At 52.0% G+C, this 20,011-nt stretch overlaps 8 protein-coding genes across 8 annotated transcripts; 4 read left to right on the top strand and 4 right to left on the bottom strand.

Moving 5' to 3' along the window:
- Nucleotides 1–620: 620 nt before the first annotated feature.
- On the top strand, nucleotides 621–2,828 carry HETIRDRAFT_123066 (major facilitator superfamily; the record flags this gene model as incomplete). Its single annotated transcript, XM_009548972.1, has 13 exons — nucleotides 621–746; nucleotides 798–858; nucleotides 909–1,033; nucleotides 1,101–1,208; nucleotides 1,282–1,390; nucleotides 1,454–1,518; nucleotides 1,587–1,665; nucleotides 1,741–1,888; nucleotides 1,951–1,987; nucleotides 2,067–2,250; nucleotides 2,330–2,471; nucleotides 2,537–2,568; nucleotides 2,641–2,828. The coding sequence occupies 13 exons, from the start codon at nucleotides 621–623 to the stop codon at nucleotides 2,826–2,828; spliced, it is 1,404 nt and encodes a 467-aa protein (XP_009547267.1).
- Nucleotides 2,829–3,228: 400 nt separating this feature from the next.
- Nucleotides 3,229–5,161, bottom strand: HETIRDRAFT_319345 (uncharacterized protein; the record flags this gene model as incomplete). Its single annotated transcript, XM_009548971.1, has 10 exons — nucleotides 3,229–3,420; nucleotides 3,480–3,705; nucleotides 3,759–3,846; nucleotides 3,905–4,042; nucleotides 4,101–4,167; nucleotides 4,216–4,272; nucleotides 4,325–4,441; nucleotides 4,531–4,607; nucleotides 4,659–4,903; nucleotides 4,965–5,161. 10 exons carry the CDS (start codon nucleotides 5,159–5,161, stop codon nucleotides 3,229–3,231), a joined length of 1,404 nt encoding a protein of 467 aa, XP_009547266.1.
- Nucleotides 5,162–5,292: 131 nt separating this feature from the next.
- On the top strand, nucleotides 5,293–6,498 carry HETIRDRAFT_33408 (Esterase/lipase/thioesterase; the record flags this gene model as incomplete). Its single annotated transcript, XM_009548602.1, has 4 exons — nucleotides 5,293–5,420; nucleotides 5,490–5,782; nucleotides 5,841–6,209; nucleotides 6,260–6,498. Coding segments are annotated over exons 2-4 (735 nt in total), but the record flags the coding sequence as incomplete, so codon positions are not given.
- A 1,071-nt stretch (nucleotides 6,499–7,569) lies between these two features.
- HETIRDRAFT_418532 (uncharacterized protein) lies at nucleotides 7,570–7,752 on the bottom strand (the record flags this gene model as incomplete). Its single annotated transcript, XM_009548970.1, has 1 exon — nucleotides 7,570–7,752. The coding sequence occupies one exon, from the start codon at nucleotides 7,750–7,752 to the stop codon at nucleotides 7,570–7,572; it is 183 nt and encodes a 60-aa protein (XP_009547265.1).
- A 226-nt stretch (nucleotides 7,753–7,978) lies between these two features.
- On the bottom strand, nucleotides 7,979–9,182 carry HETIRDRAFT_321168 (uncharacterized protein; the record flags this gene model as incomplete). The annotated part of the gene is made up of 6 exons (XM_009548969.1): nucleotides 7,979–8,131; nucleotides 8,182–8,322; nucleotides 8,378–8,510; nucleotides 8,572–8,783; nucleotides 8,831–8,954; nucleotides 9,001–9,182. 6 exons carry the CDS (start codon nucleotides 9,180–9,182, stop codon nucleotides 7,979–7,981), a joined length of 945 nt encoding a protein of 314 aa, XP_009547264.1.
- A 3,234-nt stretch (nucleotides 9,183–12,416) lies between these two features.
- Nucleotides 12,417–13,355, bottom strand: HETIRDRAFT_320928 (uncharacterized protein; the record flags this gene model as incomplete). The annotated part of the gene is made up of 1 exon (XM_009548968.1): nucleotides 12,417–13,355. One exon carries the CDS (start codon nucleotides 13,353–13,355, stop codon nucleotides 12,417–12,419), a length of 939 nt encoding a protein of 312 aa, XP_009547263.1.
- A 459-nt stretch (nucleotides 13,356–13,814) lies between these two features.
- HETIRDRAFT_319714 (uncharacterized protein) lies at nucleotides 13,815–14,321 on the top strand (the record flags this gene model as incomplete). The annotated part of the gene is made up of 2 exons (XM_009548967.1): nucleotides 13,815–14,024; nucleotides 14,070–14,321. The coding sequence occupies 2 exons, from the start codon at nucleotides 13,815–13,817 to the stop codon at nucleotides 14,319–14,321; spliced, it is 462 nt and encodes a 153-aa protein (XP_009547262.1).
- Nucleotides 14,322–15,182: 861 nt separating this feature from the next.
- Nucleotides 15,183–15,487, top strand: HETIRDRAFT_319127 (uncharacterized protein; the record flags this gene model as incomplete). The annotated part of the gene is made up of 2 exons (XM_009548966.1): nucleotides 15,183–15,253; nucleotides 15,310–15,487. Coding segments are annotated over 2 exons (249 nt in total), but the record flags the coding sequence as incomplete, so codon positions are not given.
- Nucleotides 15,488–20,011: the final 4,524 nt, after the last annotated feature.

Raw genomic sequence — 20,011 nt, 5'->3', positions numbered from 1 at the left:
GCTGCTGAGCTGCCGTGAAAAACAGTGAGCTTCCTCCCATGAAGGACATGAATGATGCAGTGGGCTTCCGTTGCAGTCAGATGACCGATCAGTCTGAAAGAGGGAAGTAGCTCACTATTCTGACTGTCGATTTCACATGGCCACGCGGGTTAAGAACTGGGCTTAGGATGAAGAGAGTGCTATGGTGCATGCAGCGGAGAGTGTCATCGGACAGTCAGTGATCACGTTCAGAGAATTGGTAGCCGAGCGAATCATGCCGGTCGCTCCTACTATTAGTATACGACTTCCAGCGGGACTGGCTGTCATACATGCTCACACAGATTTCATCTCAATGCATTGCGCACATGGAACCCAGGCTACATTAATACTTTATGGAGGCTACAGTCTGAACTGATCCGGTTCGTCGCGCGTTTCCCGTGGACGTCATCTGATTTCTTCTTTCCTGTATCTGTGCCTCAAGCCCCTTAAGGCCGCGAGTTCTTCGCGTCCCTCCCTCTTGTCTCTTCTTGTCTGCAGGTCTATGCTACAGTCGGCACACAATGATTCAGCATTCTCTCGATGTGAAGCTTGACCCCATCCCCCCTCCATCGAAGGATAGTTACAATGAGGATTCCCCTGTGATGGCACCGAAGCAGGATGCTGACGTCGTGCTCCAATCAGATCCAGATAATGTCGATAATGCGATTCCAGGTGCAGCTGGGGCGTTCAGACTGTACAAGAGGCGATGGATAGGCGTTTTTTCATTGGTACGTTCTATACCCTTCAATTGCGATTTGCCCCCATGAACAAATGTCCAGTTTGTTCTGGAAGTGGTCGCCAGCATGAGTTGGCCATGGTTTGGGCCGATATCTGACAGCGGTAATCATCTTGCTTGAGACACCACGCGCCATTGCTGAAAACTGTTCCAGTCGTCGATCAGTTTGGGTTCACACTCGACGAGGTCAGTTGGCTAGGGAACATCATTGCCTGCATTTATCTCCCAACGAGTTTTCTCGTCCCCATCATCACCCGACGCTATGGGATCAGACGATGCGTACGTGTTATCGGCAGCATTTTATCCGCAAGCGGCAGTGGTTGATTTCCTATCTACTTATCTGCAGTGTCAGATTGGCACCGTGGCACTTCTCATCTCGGCGTGGGTTCGCTATGCAGGCACCGTGCGCTCTCTATCCAAGCACAGCGCATACGCCCTCATAATTTTTGGCCAGGTGATACCAAACCACCTTCGCTCCCAGAGCCGAGAAGAAATATTTAACTGACGATTGTTCCAAATACTTGCAGTTATTTTCTGCTATCGCACAGCCTGTCTTCCAAATTCTGGGCCCGAAGTACTCCGAGGTCTGGTTTGATCTCAAGGGACGCACGACGGCAACCATGATCCTCGCCATCTGTAAGCTCCGTGAACTCTTCGAAAATTAGAACACCCTGGACAGTCTTCTGCTTGAATGATTAGCCAATCCCATTGGAGGTGCAATTGGCCAACTCATCTCCCCCATCGTGGGCGATGTTCGACAGTCTGTAGGTTGACACGAAATTGGTTCTGTTAGGCTTCTGGGTCGTTGAGACTAGGTATGGCACTCGCATAGATTCTAGTCTTAGGAATCGTCTCCACGGTTGTCACGCCTGCCGTCTTCCTCGTCTTCGAGAAGCCACCAATTCCCCCGAGTAAGCCGCTCATTCGCCATACCCTCTGCACGACTCAGGTCATTCATTTCGCTCGTCTCATCTCCGCGTCGGCAGCGTACGCCGGGTCCCAAAAGTCCCCTTCCATCTTCTTGCTCATTAATGCTGCGGTTGGTCGGCCAGTTCCTCGCGAGGCGTACATGACGCCGCGTGAGCGTGCAGATTTTGGAATTCTCGTCTTCGTGTTTGCAGTGTTGCTCTCTGCGTAAGTCCATTTACAACTTCGACGCGAGACACCGCGGAGTGACTATGTTGGTATATGCTCAGGATCAACACATTTTCAGTCATGAGTTCTCAATGGATGGCAAGCACCCGCTTTCCTAATCGTTTATGGTGTATACCTATTCACCCCTCTTCTATCGGCCCTCGCTTGATTCTGACAGGCACCTTACGGCTATTCTGATGATACCACGGGCCTCATGGGCGCAACGCTCCTCCTCGTAGGTATAGTGGCGGCTCTCGCGAGCGCACCGGTCTTCGACCGCATTCTTACTCGTCATCTGGGTATCACGATACGCCTGCTATGCCCTATCATCGGTGCGGGGTGGTTCGCGCTTATCTGGGCCGGTACGTTTCCGCCAAGTCTATCTCCACAGTCCATTGGCGTTCGAAGAGTCATCTGATGATTTTATGGCCCGTAATGCAGCTAAACCGAAGGACACGGCAGGCCTGTTCGTAATCATGGCCATCATCGGTGCCGCGTCGATAGCGTTGTTACCTGTGGCGCTTGAGCTCGCATGCGAGCTTACTAGAAACGCAGACGGGAGCTCCGCCGTACTCTGGTTTTTGTGCGTTGATACTGATCGCATTATGCCAGCGTCACCAATAAGCTAACCCCCTTTGCTGGCTTCAGCGGCAACCTCTTCAGCATAATATTCCTAACATGTGCGTCTTGCTCTGTCTTTCACCTGCGTCTCCAAATATACAACACAGCTGACACTTACCTGTGGTGTTTAGCCCAAAGCGCCCTCCGTGCGCCATCTACTGGATCCCCACCGCTCAATATGCACCGCGCAATCATATTCAATGCTGTATTTACTACCTTCGCCGTGTTGCTTGTCTTTGGACTCGAAGGTCGACAGGCTCGAAGGGAGCGGGACGAGATGGTGGTTAGGGGTGAAGTTGGTGAGGCTGGCGAGACGTAACAATGTTTAGACATTCTCGCTATTGTAATCCTTGCTTGTTGTATGTTTTCATAGTACTTACTCTACTGTGATGGTTCTTGACATTGTTGTCGCGTTGTAGCTTCGCCGGAGTTCCAATAGTTGTATTTTACTGCTTTGAGCCTTTTACGGCTAGCGTGGGTGCATGCGTCTTAAGTGTAGGTCAGCTAGTAATAATGTTCATGCGTGAGGGCTTTTTTGATGGCAATCTATCATACAAGTATCACGGCTGGTATTATCGTGTTCGGCGCTCGACGGTTGGACAAAGGTATTTTATAGAGCATCCATCAAGAATTTCACCGGTGATGACCTGTGCTGTTGATAAGCGGCAAGTCTGAAAATCTGCTCAACGGCGACAGTCTGGACAAACTTGACAGCATGCTTATCCCCGGTCCTCGCCATCCTTCGTCCCATCGGAGTCCGTATCTTTTTTGAAGCCTTGGAAGTATTTCTCGCGAAAATCTTTGTGTGCAGGAATGTGCAAGTTTTCGGCCGGTTGGTCTAGTTCTTCAGGTCTAGAATCAAATCGGGGAGGGGGGTAGATATGTGTGGTAGTTTTTCGTATTGTGACGAGCTGACATTGCCCTTTTAGCTATCTCGAAGTGCGTCGTAGGATAATGAATATAGACGCACACGCCGTCCCCAAGCTCCAAAGTCTTGTAAAGAATTTGCAATCACTTCCATGCCTTCGCATAACATGCTCTGGACGTCTATCGCCTGATACTCGTCTGTTACTGTGGGTAGAAAGAATACGAGACGGCCTTGCGGCTTGAGGAGGTATCGAGCGAGCAGAACAAGATCTGTTGCGAGTGCAGAGAGCTCGTAAGGTTTTGTAGGCGGAACATAAGGCTGGTCACCTCTGCACCAATCCAGGTGAGATGAGTGATAAGGAGGTGATATGAGCAGATTTACGGGAGAGGGGCTATCAGCCCCTGAGGTTTTGTGGACGCAGTCCGCTCCTTCTTGCGTCCAAGTCGTTTGGCTCCCGCTCGGACACCATCTGTAGAAATTGGCCATCACCAGATGAGCATGTCGAAGAACATCGTTGTCACACTTACAAGGTGGATCGGTGATGATTGCATCGAAGAAGCCGCCACATCGCCATGGATTCCGAGTCACGTCGAATGTGCATAGATCAATAATTCGTTTGTCTACACCATACTGACCAGAGGCACGTATGATGCCCGGCTGCTTTTCTATGACGGTATCCAATGTTTGTCACATGCGAAACAAATTTCACTGTGAAGCGCTGACCTTTGCCCCGCATCTGCCTGCCATCAATATCTGAACCGAAGAAGAGGGCACCAAAATGTGCTGTTGTCTTCAACGGGAATTAGATCAGCCTGGGATTTGAAGGGATTAGGCGTACATATGCCATGCTCCCCGTACCCACGAATGGGTCGTAGATCAGCTTTCCGGGTGCCGCCTTGAATATGATTGAAATCAAATTTTCTATGACTACGGTCGTTAAACCTTACCAACGTTTGGTTAGCCATGAGCAGAGAGATTTCAGCCTCCATGCTTGTATTTCCAAAGTAGACTCTTTTTTTCACATCAAATTTTTTGACAAGGGCACGGGCAGAACCCTCTTCTATCTGAATAAAAAATTAATGCGAGAGCAAAGGTATGAGCCGCTCAGTCGCCATCACAGTAGGAGCCGATTTTATGTATAGCATGAACGTACCAACCTGCCAAAAAACACCTCTCGAAATTTCCCGTCTCCTTCATGTTTATGCCGTGTTGTCCCGTGAGTATCGGAGTCTATCCACCGTTGAAATACAGCTTAGTACTCAACCATAAAAGAGAGCTCACACTCTTCAAAGCACCCCATTATAATCTCCGGGTTCTTCATGTCTATTTTACCCCTGAAGTCCATATACGAGAAGCTTTCGATCACTTCTCGTTGTCTGCGCTGAGGTATCGACTGATTGTACCCCAGCACACAAAACTTGAAAGATGTCTCAGGAATGAATCGCTCCCACTTTGCACGGGCCGCGCGGTTTTGTTCGTGAAGTTTTGCATATGTTCGCCCTCTTGCGCAGAACTCGTACACCGATCTATCGGTATCCAGGAAGTTCATCGTCTCATTATCGCTGGCCACGTCAAACTGTGACTTACTTGATCAGTATACACCTCCGCGCAAGCAATCTTGCTTGTTCCTCGTCTTCAAGTTCCAAGACGGCAAAAGGCCGAGTCATATCGAAGTCGTGTGGGATCGTCATTTTGTAACCATAGAGCTCAGAAATAGAGAGCAGCTCTGGCACACGAAATTCGTCGTGCGCCTGGGCGAAAACAAATAGGTATTGAGTGGGCATGATGAACGATCATCTTATTCTACGTCAAAGCAAATACTCAAGAGAATTAACCCTAACCTTAAATACGGTGTTGGCGCTACGGCAGGACTCGAGGAGCGCTCCAGCTTCTGCTTCAAAACCATCCTCTATGTGCGAAACGCTCGTTTCTCAACGCGCAAACCCGAATAGCTATGCTGTCCAACAAAGCGTGGTGGTCGTACCAGCAGAATGAGCGTAGGACAGCGCTTAGACAGAGCAAAAGGGCGTTGACAAACATCCTGTGAGTAAAATCTGGTGCTCATGGATTTGGCAAGCTCCGCACCTCAGCTGAGGATGGAAGCACATAGAGTATGGTAACTCGATTGGTGGATGCAGCCATCATGTAGTTGGACATTGACAGATGGGCGGTGAGCATGTTGGGGTCACTGTCATTTATAAACGTTAGTACGTGCGTTGTTTCACCCGCTCCTTGCTTTTGAATTCTCCCCCGAACACTTCCAGATTCACTCTGCATAATGCCTTTCGATTCTCTTGTGGTCAATCAATCCGACGCCAAGCTATCTTATATAGATAGTGGTGCACCTTCAATGCAATCACCCTACACCACTATCTTCGCTTTTCATGGCTTGGGCTATACACACGGTATGCTACCGATCTAGTGATTTTGACCATGAATAAACGTGGAACTATATCACTATAGCGATATTTCAGAAAGTGTTATCCATTGCTGTTGATAAAGGCATCCGCTTTGTGGCTATCAGTCGTCGCTCCTACCCTGGATCCACACCTTTTACGGCCGATGAGCTTGATGTTATACTGAACGGCAGCAACGAGCAAAAGAGCGCGTGGATGGAGGCTCGCGGCCATGAGACTGCCACCTTCATCAACGCTTTCATTGAGAATCACAACCTGCCTGCCATCTCCGATGACGGCAATTCAGGCGGCGTTGTTATCCTCGGTTGGTCACTCGGCTCCTACGTATGCACCACTGCCTTGTCCAATGCCGACACACTTCCTGTTGATATACGCCAACGTCTCGGACGCTACATCCGGGCGCTCATCCTACAGGGTTCGTCCTTCAAATTTAGTCTATAATTATCTTAAACTTATTGTCAACAGAACCAGTCCCTCTGGCATTCGGATTCCCCATGCCTGCGAGGGACTGGACACCTATGGCAGATAACAATATCCCTGTCGAGGATCGTTATCCCTTATGGAGACAGTGGATGACCTCATATTTCGAACACGGAGACCTCTCAAAGCGCAATATTGACCTCCTTTCCTATATCGTTCCATCTACAGTCCGTGTGCCTACGATCTTCAACATGTCTAAAGCCCAATTCAATGATATCGTGTACGGTGACATCGTCGCGGAAGAAATGGGAGTCTTGTTCAATTTTGCGCCCCAGTTGAAGGCGAATTACCGCAAGGCACTATTTGACCACACGACGAGCATACTCTTCCCTCATCTAAAGATATCTTATCTCGCCGGTGAATTTTCAGTGTCATGGGCATTGATTTCAATGTGGTCCGTACAAGACGACGATGCAGAACTCGGATCTAGCTTGATCGACTTCAAGCTCATTCACAGTGCTAATCACTTCGTATATATTTTCTCCTCGAATTCTTTATCTTTTCATGGAAAATTAACATTTCACTCCTTTAGATGCACTGGGATGATCCGGAGAAGTCTCTTGAGGCCTATATGGAATGTCTGAACAAGTGAAGGTTGCTTCGAAGTACCAATCGGCAAATTGCTCTGTAGTTATGTAAAGACGCTCTACCATGTGTCTCCAAGTACTCCAGAGAAATTAAGAACAGTTTAGTGAACGACACAACGTTAGCCGAAGTTGCCAGTGGATGACTGGATGACTTTCCACAGGCCTTTAGAGCGAGTTCTAAAATCCAGATTCTTCCAATGGCTTGGTTGCTTCGTCGGCACGGGCGAATCCATTCTGTCAGAGCTTGAGACCCCTCTTCTAGATTTTTGAACTGGAAGGGGTCCACTTCCCCTTTCCAGTTCAGATTCATCATTGTTAAACGCTTTTTTTAAGCTCCGACTAAACCTTGTTGACTTCTTTGCGCGGACAGGTGGGTCGTTAGAGCTCCGCTCGAATCAAATGCACGCATACACCGATTTATAGATGGTCCCGTGGTTCTGGAAGATTCCTAGTTTTAAATCTAAATCAGAGTTCGACTCCGATTTATTGATTTAGGATTGCTCTAAATTCTGTGGAAAGGCATCCAGTAATGATGGATGTTCAGATATTTCGATCTATTTTGATTCTCCGAAGCGCCGTTGAGCGTTGTTCGGCACCAGCGCATCAGCCTGAAACAAACGCTGTGGCATAGTGTGGCACCCGGCCGAGGTGCCTTCACTATAAGTTCATCAGCAAAAGTGCACAAATGATAGATAGCTATGTATACCTTTATATACCCCGGAAACCCACCAAGACCTCCAATTGGGAGGGGGGGTATTGCATTAGCATATGAGGCACGAGCAAAAATGCAATCTTCATATTTCTTGGGGTTTTTGCCAAGCCTTGAGACAAGTATATATTACTCAGTGAGGATTGGCGAGAATATATTGCCAGGCAATGCTTGCAAGGCATTGCATGATCCACAATCTAATATTGAGCTTATATTCACTGGTCAGACAATAAAAACATGTTAGTTTAATGGCCGGTATATATTGAGCAGCAAGAGTAAGTATACACGGCAATCAAATGATAAGAATATATTTAGCGGCAAGAAGAAATATACATGAGTTGGTAATGCGGAAGATAAACCACAAAAAGCCGAAACGAGAGCGCGCAGCAGAGCCGAAGAGCAAGATGGTTAGTACTTGTTCCACCATGCAAGGGTGTCCTTTGTCCACTTGTCAGCCTGATACATCTCAAATAGATCAACAATCCTGCTGTAGAATGTTGGATAGTTGAAGGTTCCATTGTCTGGGCTCCACATGTCAATGGAGCTGATGGCGAAGCATGCCTGGAAACTCGAAGTGAGCCCGCACATGAACATATTGATTGACAACTTACCTGGCAAGTGGCATACGCAATTGTTTGAGGCGTCACGACGTTGATGCCATGCAGTTTTGCGTTCCTGCTCTTGGTGCAAATTGTCGTGACACCCGGTGCTAATTTTGCAGCTGAGGGCCCTATGTATATAGCCTTCCATGTCTGTGCAATGAGAGAATGTGTCAGCACTTCAATGATGGCATGGTTAAAAACTTACGCAGAGAATAAGGCGGCCGCGAAATAAGCCTTTCTCGCAGTTGCTGGGGTCGTATTGGTAGTCTTCATATAGAAAGGTGGGCCAATGCCTGGTGAGCACCTTGATCTCGTTATTCTTGAGCTTGTTCCAGGTGCTACGGAAAAAGAGAGCCAAATAAAATCAGTGACCATCATATAAGCTGAGAAAAAAGGTACTGGATGGGATCCTTGTCGAAGAGCGCAAGGTACTTGTTAGGGCACAACAGACGCGCAAGCATCTGGTGTGAAAACCCGCGGTCGCACTTGTTGCTCTGCATCAGTGCCAGTTTGATCAGTTGCACGACTGGGTCGAGCGGCGCATACTTGGCGACAAATCTTTTCATGTGCATCGTATTGACAGCGCAAGCGTTTGCGCTGCTTTTGATCATCTAACGAGAGGTGAGTAGTATGTGTATATGCGCATATATGCACTTACTATGTTAAGTAAGAGCTGAAACGAGTCTTTATTACCTTTGGACTTGGCCTTAGCATGTAAGCCGGGGACAAGGTTGAGAACCTGTTTGAAAATCTTGAGGTATGTCTTCTTTTGATCCTTTTGCCTATCTTATAAGTGAGAGATGGTCAGTGAAATTGTTAACAACGTACTCACAGATAAAGATCATCAGTAAAGCATCCGGAATTATCATTGCTGCCCGATTCCTTGTCCAATCTTGCCTGGCGCCCGTATTGTATGCACATGCCGACACGAAAGACGTCATGGAGATCTTCATAGAGATCGATTCCACATGGGATCTAGCATGCGGTGCTCTTGTAGACGTCTTGATCATCACACCTGTCGAGAATAGAGGGAGTTAGTTGACAAGAATTGAAGAAGATAAACTTACTTTGATGTGTCCTTCCTGGGCTTCTTGCCCTTGTGTTGTGCCATGCTTTTCGGTGCACGGCGTGTGTCTTCTGTGGCACGTTTTGATACCGCTCTCTCTGGGTTTGAGACATACCTTGAATGTTCCATGTTTGAGTCAGAATTGTCGGAGGGAGGGGGTCGATAAGGCATGGTGAGAGTGAGAGTGAAAGCGAAAGTGATGACCAAACAATCAATTCGCGACTCAATGTGACTGAGTGACAAAGGAAGAAGCGTTATCTAAATCGAGAAAGAAGCGACTGAATTGAGAAGGGAAGCGAAATTCTCCGGGCTCGACAGGCATGACAAATGTATGACATTTGTGGCCCCTGAGAACTCAAGGCAAGCCTCGGGACTAGGTCCCGGGGCCGACCTCAAGCCATGACAGGAAGGCCGCGCAGACCCGGAGGGTCGAAAGCGGATGGCTGAGGGAGGGCCAAATGAAGAGTTCTGGACAGTTGAAGCAGGCGAGCCTGGTCTACCTCTAGGTAGAGCTTGAAGGCATCGCTGCGCCACCGGCCCAAGAGTTGTATCTCGTAGTCCGAATAGCCGGCAACTGCTGCGGAGGAGGCGGCGCCGCGTCGGAAGCTGTGGCCGGCAAATTCCGAGGGATTGTACCCCGCGTGGAGAAGAGCGGCCCAGATCGATTTGAGGAAGAAGCCGCGAGAGAGCGGCATGCCGGGACGTTCTTCAAACAACGCGGCGGTCTCCGGCCGGGGTTCCGCTTCGAAGAGGGCTTTGAGTGCGACCACCGGACAGGTTGCGGAGCCAGGAGGAGCGGCGGCGACCGTGATGGTAGTTCCTTTGCGGAAGGGGTCGGTTTTGGAGCCGGGGAGAAAGATTGTTGCGTGAGTCGGGTTAGTGGCATCGGGGAGTAATCTGATGGAACCGACTGTGAGGCCGGTTTCGGTGCCGAAGCCCCGGCGGGTACCTTCGCGTGTCGTGAATTCTCCGCAACGGAGCAGGGCGGAGTAGGCGAGGCAGCAGGCGGCGCGGAGGTGGAGTTGCTGAGGGGAATCTGGCATGTGGTTGAGGATGTCGCGAAGGATGGGGAGGGTGATTGGTTGCTTGGGTTTGCGGCCGGCCTCACCGTGGTATCTCTTGATGCCCCGAATAAGGCGTTGGACGACCGGCGCTTTGATTGCCGAGAAAGGAAGGTCCGTGTCGACATGGAGGGATCGGAGATGCGTGAGGTAAGCTTTGATGGTTTTGGGCTGGACTCGGCCGCCGAGCCAGGCCACCCATGCCATGACAGCATTTTGATTGGCCGGGAGGAGGGCTCCATCTGGGTTGAAGTGCCCGCTAATAGTGGCGAAATTGATGAAGGATTTCTGGCCGACGCTGTAAGTGGCGCGCGTGCTAGACGCGATCCCGTGCCATAGGTAAAAAGCGACTTGGGGTGCGACGTGTCGGAAGCGTTGATACTACCAAAACGGAGGCGCCGGTAGGAGGGCTGTCGATCGAGATTGGGGGCGAGATCAAATAGTTGAGTATAATTAAAACGAGAAGCAGCGTCAGCGAGCGCGTTCTGATTGGAAGAGAGCCAAACCGCGGAAAAGGTTAGGTCGAGGCGGCATGTTAAATTAAGGAAGCGGCGCAGAAGCTCCGCAACTGGAGTGGAGCGATTTGACAGCGTGAGAAGCGCTTGGACGACAGCTTGGTTGTCAACATGAAAGATGACATGCCGGCCGGTGAGGTCTGGGCCCCAGCAAAGGAGGGCATGAAGGACAGCGTATAGTTCTTTGTACTGAATGTCCCGGCCCCGGAGCCGGCGGGGAAGACGAGAAGAGAACCATTGTGAGCCTGTGGTTCCGCCAATTCCTTTTGCACCGCTGGCATCTGTGTAGATGTGGACCTCGGCGCGGCTTGGCGTCAGAAGCTGGATCCCGTTCCATGTGGTAGCGACATCCTGCCACCAATCGAGATCACGACGGAGTGCGCGAGGCACGCGCCGATGCGAGCGATCGGTGCGGAATGATGCCATGAATCGGAAAACATGGTGTAAGAATGCCCATGAAAGGGGGACTACCTGTGATACAAATTGTAGGTAGCCTGCAAGTTCCTGTAGTTGCAGGAGTGTACAGGAGGACCGCACAGACCATTCTGCGAGGAGGTCGCGCAGGATGTCAGGCTTCGGAGCAGGGAGCCTAGCTTCCATTGCGACAGAGTCAAGTTCTAGACCCAGGTACTCCAGGCACGTCACTGGACCTAGAGTTTTTTCAGGCTGAAAGCGGAGACCGAGGGTATGGCCAAGTTCCATAATCCAGTCCTTCGCAGCAAGGACGTCTGGAGGCGCCATGTTGGGGGAAAAGATTGCAAGGAAGTCGTCGAGATAGTGTCGAAGTCGGCTGGGGATGTGACGCGAGATAATCCAGTGAAGTGCTTCGGCAAATAGGTTAAAAATATATGGGGCGGAGCGCAGGCCGAATCCGAAGACGATGTCATAATAAAATTGATCCATCCAGGTGAAACCGAGCAGGTGCCAATCTGCCGGTCGGACGGGGATTTGCCGGAAGGCTTGTTCGAGATCGAGTTTGATCATGTGCGATCCGGCGCCGGAAGCGATCAGATCTTCAACGGCTCGATGGAATGTGTCATATGTGATGGCAGCTTCGTCATCAGGGATGCCGTCATTTACCGAGGTCCCATCAGGCCATGAGAGGTGATGGATGCGGCGGACTTTTGTAGCCTGTTTACGCGTGACAGCTCCGAGCGGAGAGCTTCGAAAGTGTACGAGGGGTGGCGCGTCGAAAGGGCCGCGCGTACAGCCTTTTGCAACTTGGGCTGCGATGTCGGCGGTAATGGCATCGGGGTGCAGTAGTGCGGATTTTAAGTTTTCGCTGGACTGCACGCGCGCGTGATCGTGATGGTAGCCTACGTTGTCACCGTGTTTAATAATATCCATGACTGTATCTACGAACAAGGGGTCTGGGTACTCGGAAAGAAATTGGGCCCAAGCGGGGGCGTGAAGGCGCGAGGCAACGAGCGAACGGTGCGGGGGTTGGAGGGTGGGATGATTGGCGCGCGGAGCTGAGTTGGGGCGAGGCGGGGGGATGTGGGTGGGAGGGAACGAGTTGAGGAGCGAGGGGCCGGTGGACTTGGGGGCGAGAAAACGAGCAGGGCCTAGGCGGAGCGCATGAGCGTCTGCCGGCCCGAGTCCCTACTTGTGCTCGGTTACCGGGTGCCCTTGGCCGCATGTGGAGCATGTGTGTGGGCGACCCCAGGGGCAAGGGCTCGTTGTGCAGTGTCCGGTATTGTACTTGATGCAATAGCCGGTACCGCCTGCCTTTCTCGTCTTTGTGCCACTGGGTGCGGGAGCATTGGGGCGCGCCGCTTTGTTGTGGCCGAACAAGCGGTGGGTCTGGATGTCCAGATCTATGCGGCCCCATTTGCTGTAGTCGCCCGTCTGCATCTCTCGTCGCCGAGCTGTAAAGAAGTCGGCGTGGTAGGCGTGCACCGCGGCCCAGTTGTATTCCGAGGCGAATTGCATCAGCGATGCTGTGTAAGCCCAGAAGCCCGAGATGACCAATCCTATGGATGGGGTCATGGGGGCAATTGCCGATCCGAGGATGGAAAAATAAGTGGAAAGGGGGATGATAACTGAGTTTAGGGACCGGTACTCCTTGGCGGAGGAGTCACCGGTCTGGAGCTCCAGCGTGTCGCCGTTGAGGGCTAGGATGCGCCGGTCAGCCTTGTCTCGGTACTGGGGGTCCAGCTTGTAGAGATCCGAGGACCGAAATTCATGGGTCACAATGGCCGTGATGACTGCCGCCTCGACCAAGGGGAATTGGGAGAGGAGGGAAGGGGACGCACCAGCGGCAGGATTGGTGGATGCGGGTGGCACGAAGCTGGGGACGTGCGATGAAAGCACGTCGGCAGCTGTGGGCGCCACGGCGGATGGTGCCGGTGCCGGAGCCGGGGCAGCTGCCGCTTCGGGGGGAAGGTTGGCGGCCGCCTGGAGGGCTGTTTGTAGCAGGAGCTGCAGGTTGGCCATCCCTGTTGTCAGGCTCGAGACCTCGGTTGCGAGACCATGGAATTGAGCTTGGGTGACGGTGTCGGACACTGGAGTCTCGGGGTTTGGGTTGGTTGAGGTGGACATGTCGAGAGGTGGGGAAGCGGGGCGGTTACGTGGCAGGAATCGTCCGTTAGCGTCTCGGCGCGGGGGCATGCAATGCCTGGCGAAAAACTAGATGTACGTAGCGCGTGCTGCGAGTGCGTGGCAGTGAGTTCAGAATGAGGAACTGCCTTCGCGCTCGCGAGGTATATATATTGAGAGAGGATAAAGCGAACACAGGCGGCGGACAAGGCAAGGTGGCGGACAACGCTAGCGCTAGCGAGGGACCCTGATCGAGGCGTGGCGCTTTGTGAGAAAAGGTCCCATTGACCCCGAGCAACTCACCCCTTCCATCTGCTCGATCCAGCGTTGAGCAGTCACATGATTGCGTCAGCAGACTTTTTGCAGAGTCGGACTCGTCTTGTCATTTTCACAGCTCAATGAGGCTCACGCACCCTCGACGAGCATGAAAACCCTAATATCATTCTTGTTTTCCTCCTTTTAATGGCTTTCCAATGCCTCGCGTGTCCCCGAAATTTCCACGACCGGCGCGCTCTCAAGACGCATCAATGGAACTGCAAAGGCTATCAAGAGATTCAAGATGTTACCTTTCAGCAAAAGCGCGCTCGAAAGGAGGAGACAGTGGAGGAGGCGGAGACACTGTCAAGGAAGAGAGCTCAGGTGTTGGTAGAACCTAAAGAGTTGACAGCAGAGGTGAGTGTCGTCAACCTTCGTGCGCACTCACTACATACTGAACAGTCTTCACGTTTTTTTGCATATCAGCACAACATTTTGGACTCGGTCCCCATCCCAGAATCTTCATCTTCGGAACTCCCACCCTCGCCTGAGCCTCCTATCACGCGCTCTGCACGATCTGGACGTGGAATACGGTTTCCCAAGCGCTTTGACAACTTCCTGCCCAGCTCCGCCACTCCCCTCTCTCATATCCCCTCGAAACAGCATCCCCTTCCTACCCAACCCAACCCGGTGATGAGCATGCACCCGCGCTAGGGTCCGAGGGAGGTATTCGTGAAGCTTTGGGGAGATACCGAACAGCGCTAGACAAGTACCGAAGACGCCGACTATTACCGAACACGGTCGGTCCCTACCCGACCGACGACAAGCCACCGAAGGACGTTCGGCAGCACTTGGGTCAGTTCGCCCACACTTCACGTACTTACCATGACCGCATAGGAGTGTTACGATAAGTGTTTACGAGATCGGAGCCAGTATTCCGTATCGGCCGATGTCCTCCGTGAGTCGGTCGGTCCTTATCGTTTATCTTCCCGACTTCCGCATGGTCGGTCAAACGCGATCTTGCACCATTGCTTGGCCACCCTGGTCGTACGATACCTCTTCTTTATTTTTCATTGGCTCTCCAACGCCTGTTCCTGCTACCTACGCTCGGGCGACGGATCCCGAACGTTCGGGATTTCGACATCACTGATTACCTTTTACCTTATCACCTTCGGAACCCATATGGACATCTCACCTACCTTCTTATCTTCTCTGATCGCTGGGGCTTGGCGCCCATTCGACATCTACTCTCATTTCTTGTTTAATATTTTACTTAGGGGCTCTGTTTACTATAAAAACCTACATACAACTCTGGAATAAACCAGCTTTCGCACCCCACAGTTCAGAGCTCATTCGCACTCGTCTCAACCATCGAAATCGTCTTCGTCGACTTCCGAAAAACTTGTCATCCTCGTCGTTCGGCCTCATTCGCGTTCGTACTCGTCTCTTCGCTCGTACCCCCCCGTCCTCCCTCGTATATTGTCAGAGTCCCGTGTGGCTCTTGAAGCACGTAGTTGTCGGTCGCGACACTACCTTCTCATTACCGACCGCATCGCCGACACGACCGACCGAACGTTCGGTCGGTGTTCGGCGCAGTCCCGAAACCGTTCGGGCGCTATAATCTCACACTCCCCGATTGCTTCTCAGTACGCCTTCAATTTCTAAAGTCATCACTTACAATTCCTTGTGTATCAGATACTAGCTCCAGCACCCCTGCCTTAGAGGTTGTTTTAGTGTTGTGCTCGGCACTTAGAGCCACCTCTAGCGTAACATTTTGGAGCCCACCGCGAGGGGTTAGTATTCAAAATTACCTCAAGGAATCTACGTCGCTCGTCCCGACCAACAGCGGAGCGCGAAGAACGACAAACAGTTATCGATAGCTTCAATACTCAGGAAACATCTGCCGACCGAAGTTTGTTCGGAGACGCCGATATAGTCCCAGAACACTTATCCCACCATCACTACCTTGATCTCGAATCCTCGCCATCGCTCTCACCACCACCCGACTCCACTTTCTTCTTAACCCCACCTTCGTCGCCGAACCGATCGTTACTCCCACCGATTTCCCCTATCCTCGACCTTGCACTCTTAGAACAATCACCCCCGTCTCCTATTGTTGTTTTTGGCCGTTCTGGTTGATGTGGCATGGATGCCACATGGGTGCCCCCTTTGGGACTCATTGATTACTCGCCTCTACAGCCGGGAGCGGCCCTACAGCCGTTCCCAGAGCGGGTATATTGCTTTCTTTCTCCATTTGGACTCTCTCACTTTGTTTTCACTTGGTCTCACCTTGTTTCAGTTGTTTCACCGGGTTAGCCGGATGAGGCGGTCCGGTGTGATGTCATTGACACTCCGGACCGAGCTCCAGGTGGAGCTTTTGACCGCTTTGTAAGATGTTTCACATGTAATGACCCGTTGATGTCATACCTTCCTATTTCGTTTCTTATTGTTCTGTGTAGCTTAAATACCCGTGGTCCGAGGGCGATTCTTTCCTCAGACTCTTACCCTCTGGACCACAGGTGCGCTCCCCTCTGTTCTTTGTATCTACATAGACTCTTACCCTCTGGACCACAGTCCTGTCGTTATAGAGCTTCTTTTTGGCACTCTCTCTGTGCCAGTCGCTTCTTTGTCACTGCGCTCAACAGGTTATGGGCCCTGCGCTCTAGCGACTTTGCTCTACATCGTTTTATCCACACTTTCTGGTCTCCCATCTGCTGTGCCACTCCTTTCTGGCCACACCCCATTGCTGCCACATCTTCCCCATTGCTTTCCCTGCCTTTCCCATCTTCACACATCGCTTCCAACACGTTTCCCTCCTTGTGCCACTCGTCCCACACTATGTCTGACCCCTCATTCGCTCTCCCTTCTGTCTCCCCTCTCAATAATCGCAACTATCCTTCCTGGTCCAAGGAGATCAAGGCCTGGCTTCGTCTCAAAGGCCTGTGGCTTCTAGTCTCTGGTGATGAGACAGCCCCTGTTGGCACGAAGGAGAAGCCTGCTGACCCAAGGGAGGTGGCAGAGTGGAAGAGGAATGCTCAGAAGGCTGCTGGTGCGCTCTTACTTTCAGTTGAGGAGCAGTTCAGAGGCGTCTTGGATGGCATTGAGGACGACCCCATCGCTATTTGGACCAAACTGGAGGAGCAGTTCAACAAGAAGTCTGCTGGATCGCGTTTCAACGCGATGGAGGACCTCTTTTCGATCAAGAAGCGCAACGATGAGTCCCTCCAGTCCCTCATTCATCGTGTCGACGAGTCTATGCGCGTCTTGAAGAACCTCCGCGACTCTGGCTTCGATCTCAAGAAGCAGGACGAGGAGCTCACTTGCATGGCCCTCTTGTGGTCTCTCCCCTCTGAGTTTGACACCTTCCGCTCCTCCCTCAGTCTTATGGACGTCTTGTCTCGCTCCAAGCTCGAGGACGCGTTCAGGCGCGAGGATTTGAATCGTGCGCGTCGTTCTGATCCCACAGACTCTGCACAGGCCCTTGTGGCATCCTTTCCTTCGTCCTCCACCTCTTCCTCCACCTCCTACAGACGTTCTAGGCCACCCAGGAAGCAGTACAAGTGCGACTTCTGTGGTGCCACTGGCCATACTGATGACAGGTGCTTCAAGAGGATCAATGAGGAGCTGAAAAAGTCCAAGCCACAGCAGGCCCACTTGGTTCAGGCCCCTGAAGCCTCTGGTCCCATGCAGTTTGCAGGCAATGCAAGTTTTCGTTCCCCTGCTCCATCCCCTTCATCCACAGCCCCCTCACTCGTCACTGACCTCGATTGGAATGCGGACACAGGTGCGACCTCTCATATGACGCCCCATCGCCACTGGCTTCGCAACTATCGTCCCTTCGTCGTCCCCATTCGTCTTGCAGACTCGTCTGTCATCTACTCTGCTGGTGTTGGGACTGTGGTGTTCAATCCGGTCGTTGGAGGCAAGAGGGCGCAGTCTGTGGAGTTCTCAAACGTCCTGCATGTCCCTGATCTCGGTTGTAATCTCCTGTCTGTGCTGTATTTGACTCAGCACAAGCACTTCTCTGTGCTAATAGAAGGATCTTCGATGCATTTCTCCCGGGATGGTGCAGTGTGGTTCATGGCGATTGTTCCTGATGGTTCCAACAACGCATATCTTCAAGGGACCACATCCACCGTTGTTTTGCAGTCTGCTGGTGCCGCTTCCACTCTCCCTCTTGACTTGTCCCTGTGGCATCGTCGTCTCTGCCACCACCACCATGCTGGAGTGCAGAAGATGGTGAAGGAACAACTCGTTACTGGTCTACAGCTCGATTCGGATGTGCATCCTGACCCTGTGTGCGAACCCTGTCTCTCTGGCAAGATGCACGCTCACCCCTTCCCCTCCACTGGCTCTGTGACCTCCAAACCGCTTGAACTCGTCCACTCTGATCTCCACGGTCCTCTCCCTGTTGCCACTCACTCTGGAATGCGCTACTGGATCACCTTCATTGATGAGTTCACCAAGCTCAAGGTGGTCTATGTCCTGCGCTTGAAGAGCGACGCGTTTGAGGCTTTCAAGCGCTACAAGGCATACGTGGAGAACCTGACTGGACAGCGCATTTTGGCTTTGCAGGATGACAAGGGAGGAGAGTACATGTCCAATGCCTGGGAATCGTTTTGTTTGGAGCATGGGATCGCTAGGAGGCACACGGCGCGCAATCGGCCACAGCAGAACGGCGTGGCAGAGCGTGCCAATCGCACTATCATGGAGGCCCTCACTGCCATGCTCTCTGAATCGCATTTGCCGCTTGTCTTCTGGGGCGAGGCTCTGGCCGCTTATGTGCACGTCTGGAATCGACTCTGGACATCTACACTGAAGGGCAAGACACCATTTGAGATGGTCCATGGGAAGAAGCCGGACGTTTCGCACTTGCGGGTCTGGGGCTGCCTGGCTTATGTGCATGTGCAGAGAGACAAAAGGGATGGATTTGGATCGCATATGGAGAAGTGCATGTTTATTGGGTACCCTGAGGGCTACAAGGCGTGGAAGTTCTACAATCCTGCGACTCGGAAGGTCATCATTTCGGAAAGGGCAGACTTTGATGAGCGATTCTTTCCTGGCACTCGCAACTTTGATGCTAACACCCAGTCTGCCACCCCTCCTCCTTCATCTCTGTTCAGTCTTTGGGATGCAGATGTGGATCCGGTGCCGGTTCTGGGGGGGGAAGCAGATGCTCCTCCTCCTGCTGGTCATCTCGAAGATGCTCCCATCGATCAGGATCATCCTGTGGCAGACCCAGCACCTCCTCCACCTCTTGCTCCTGTCATTGTCCCTCCTGATGCTCCCCCTCCTGTCATTCCAGCGCCACCTCCTGCTCTTAGAACGCGCTCCAGGAATCGCTCTGCTACCCCTGAACCAGGCCCATCTGTTACTCGACGCTCCACTCGTACTCGTCGTGCTCCTGGGGAATGGTGGAAGGTTAGGACACTGTCTGCAGACAATGATGCTCATTCGGACACTGCTGAGGACGCCCCTGATGCTTCTGGAGAGGCAGAGATGGAACCCATTGTTGAGGACGCATTTCTGGCTGAAGTCGAGCGTGCCCTATTCACCTCTGGTGCTGAAAAGGCTGAGCCCTCGACGTATCGTCAGGCAATGAAGCGCCCTGATGCAGATGAGTGGCAGAAGGCGGCAGAGGAAGAGATGGAGGCTCATGCTCGGAATCGCACCTGGGACATTGTTTCACTCCCTGAGGGCTGCAAGGCAATTGGCTCTCATTGGGTTTTTAAGGTGAAGCACAACACGGATGGCTCTGTCGAGCGCTACAAGGCTCGTCTCGTCGCCAAGGGCTTCAGTCAGCGCCCTGGATTTGATTACTTCGAGACATTCGCCCCCACAGCCAAGTTTGCAGCCATTCGCGCCATCCTTGCTCTCTCTGCCCTCGAGGACTTTCACCTGCGCTCTGTCGACATCTCCCATGCGTTCATCAATGGCGATCTGGACACTGTGGTCTACATGGAGCAGCCTGAAGGATTTGAGCAGGGAGGACCTGAGATGGTGTGCCGCTTGATGAAGGGCTTGTATGGGTTGAAGCAGGCGAGTCGGCTGTGGTACAAGAAGCTCAAGGCGGTATTGGAGCGCATGGGATTCAAGGCGATCTACTCTGACAACAGCATCTATGTCTACACCAAGGATCAGGTCAAGGTCATTCTGCCTGTCTTTGTGGATGACTGCACTTTTGCGTCGAATTCCTTGTCCCTGCTCGATGATCTTGTTGTTGAGCTCTCTAGGTCGTTCAAGCTTCGCGATTTGGGGCCCACCACCGCTCTTCTTGGGATAGAGATTGCGAGGGATCGCCCTAATCGTCGCCTGATGCTCTCCCAGCGCCAGTACATCCTAGACATGCTGGAGCGTTATGGACAGGCCGACTCGACCCCTGTGAAGACTCCCATGGTCCCTGG

This window comes from Heterobasidion irregulare (genome assembly GCF_000320585.1).
Source record: "Heterobasidion irregulare TC 32-1 unplaced genomic scaffold scaffold_06, whole genome shotgun sequence".
In the NCBI taxonomy this organism is placed as follows: Eukaryota; Fungi; Basidiomycota; class Agaricomycetes; order Russulales; family Bondarzewiaceae; genus Heterobasidion; species Heterobasidion irregulare.
This window is presented reverse-complemented; position numbering and strand designations above follow the sequence as displayed.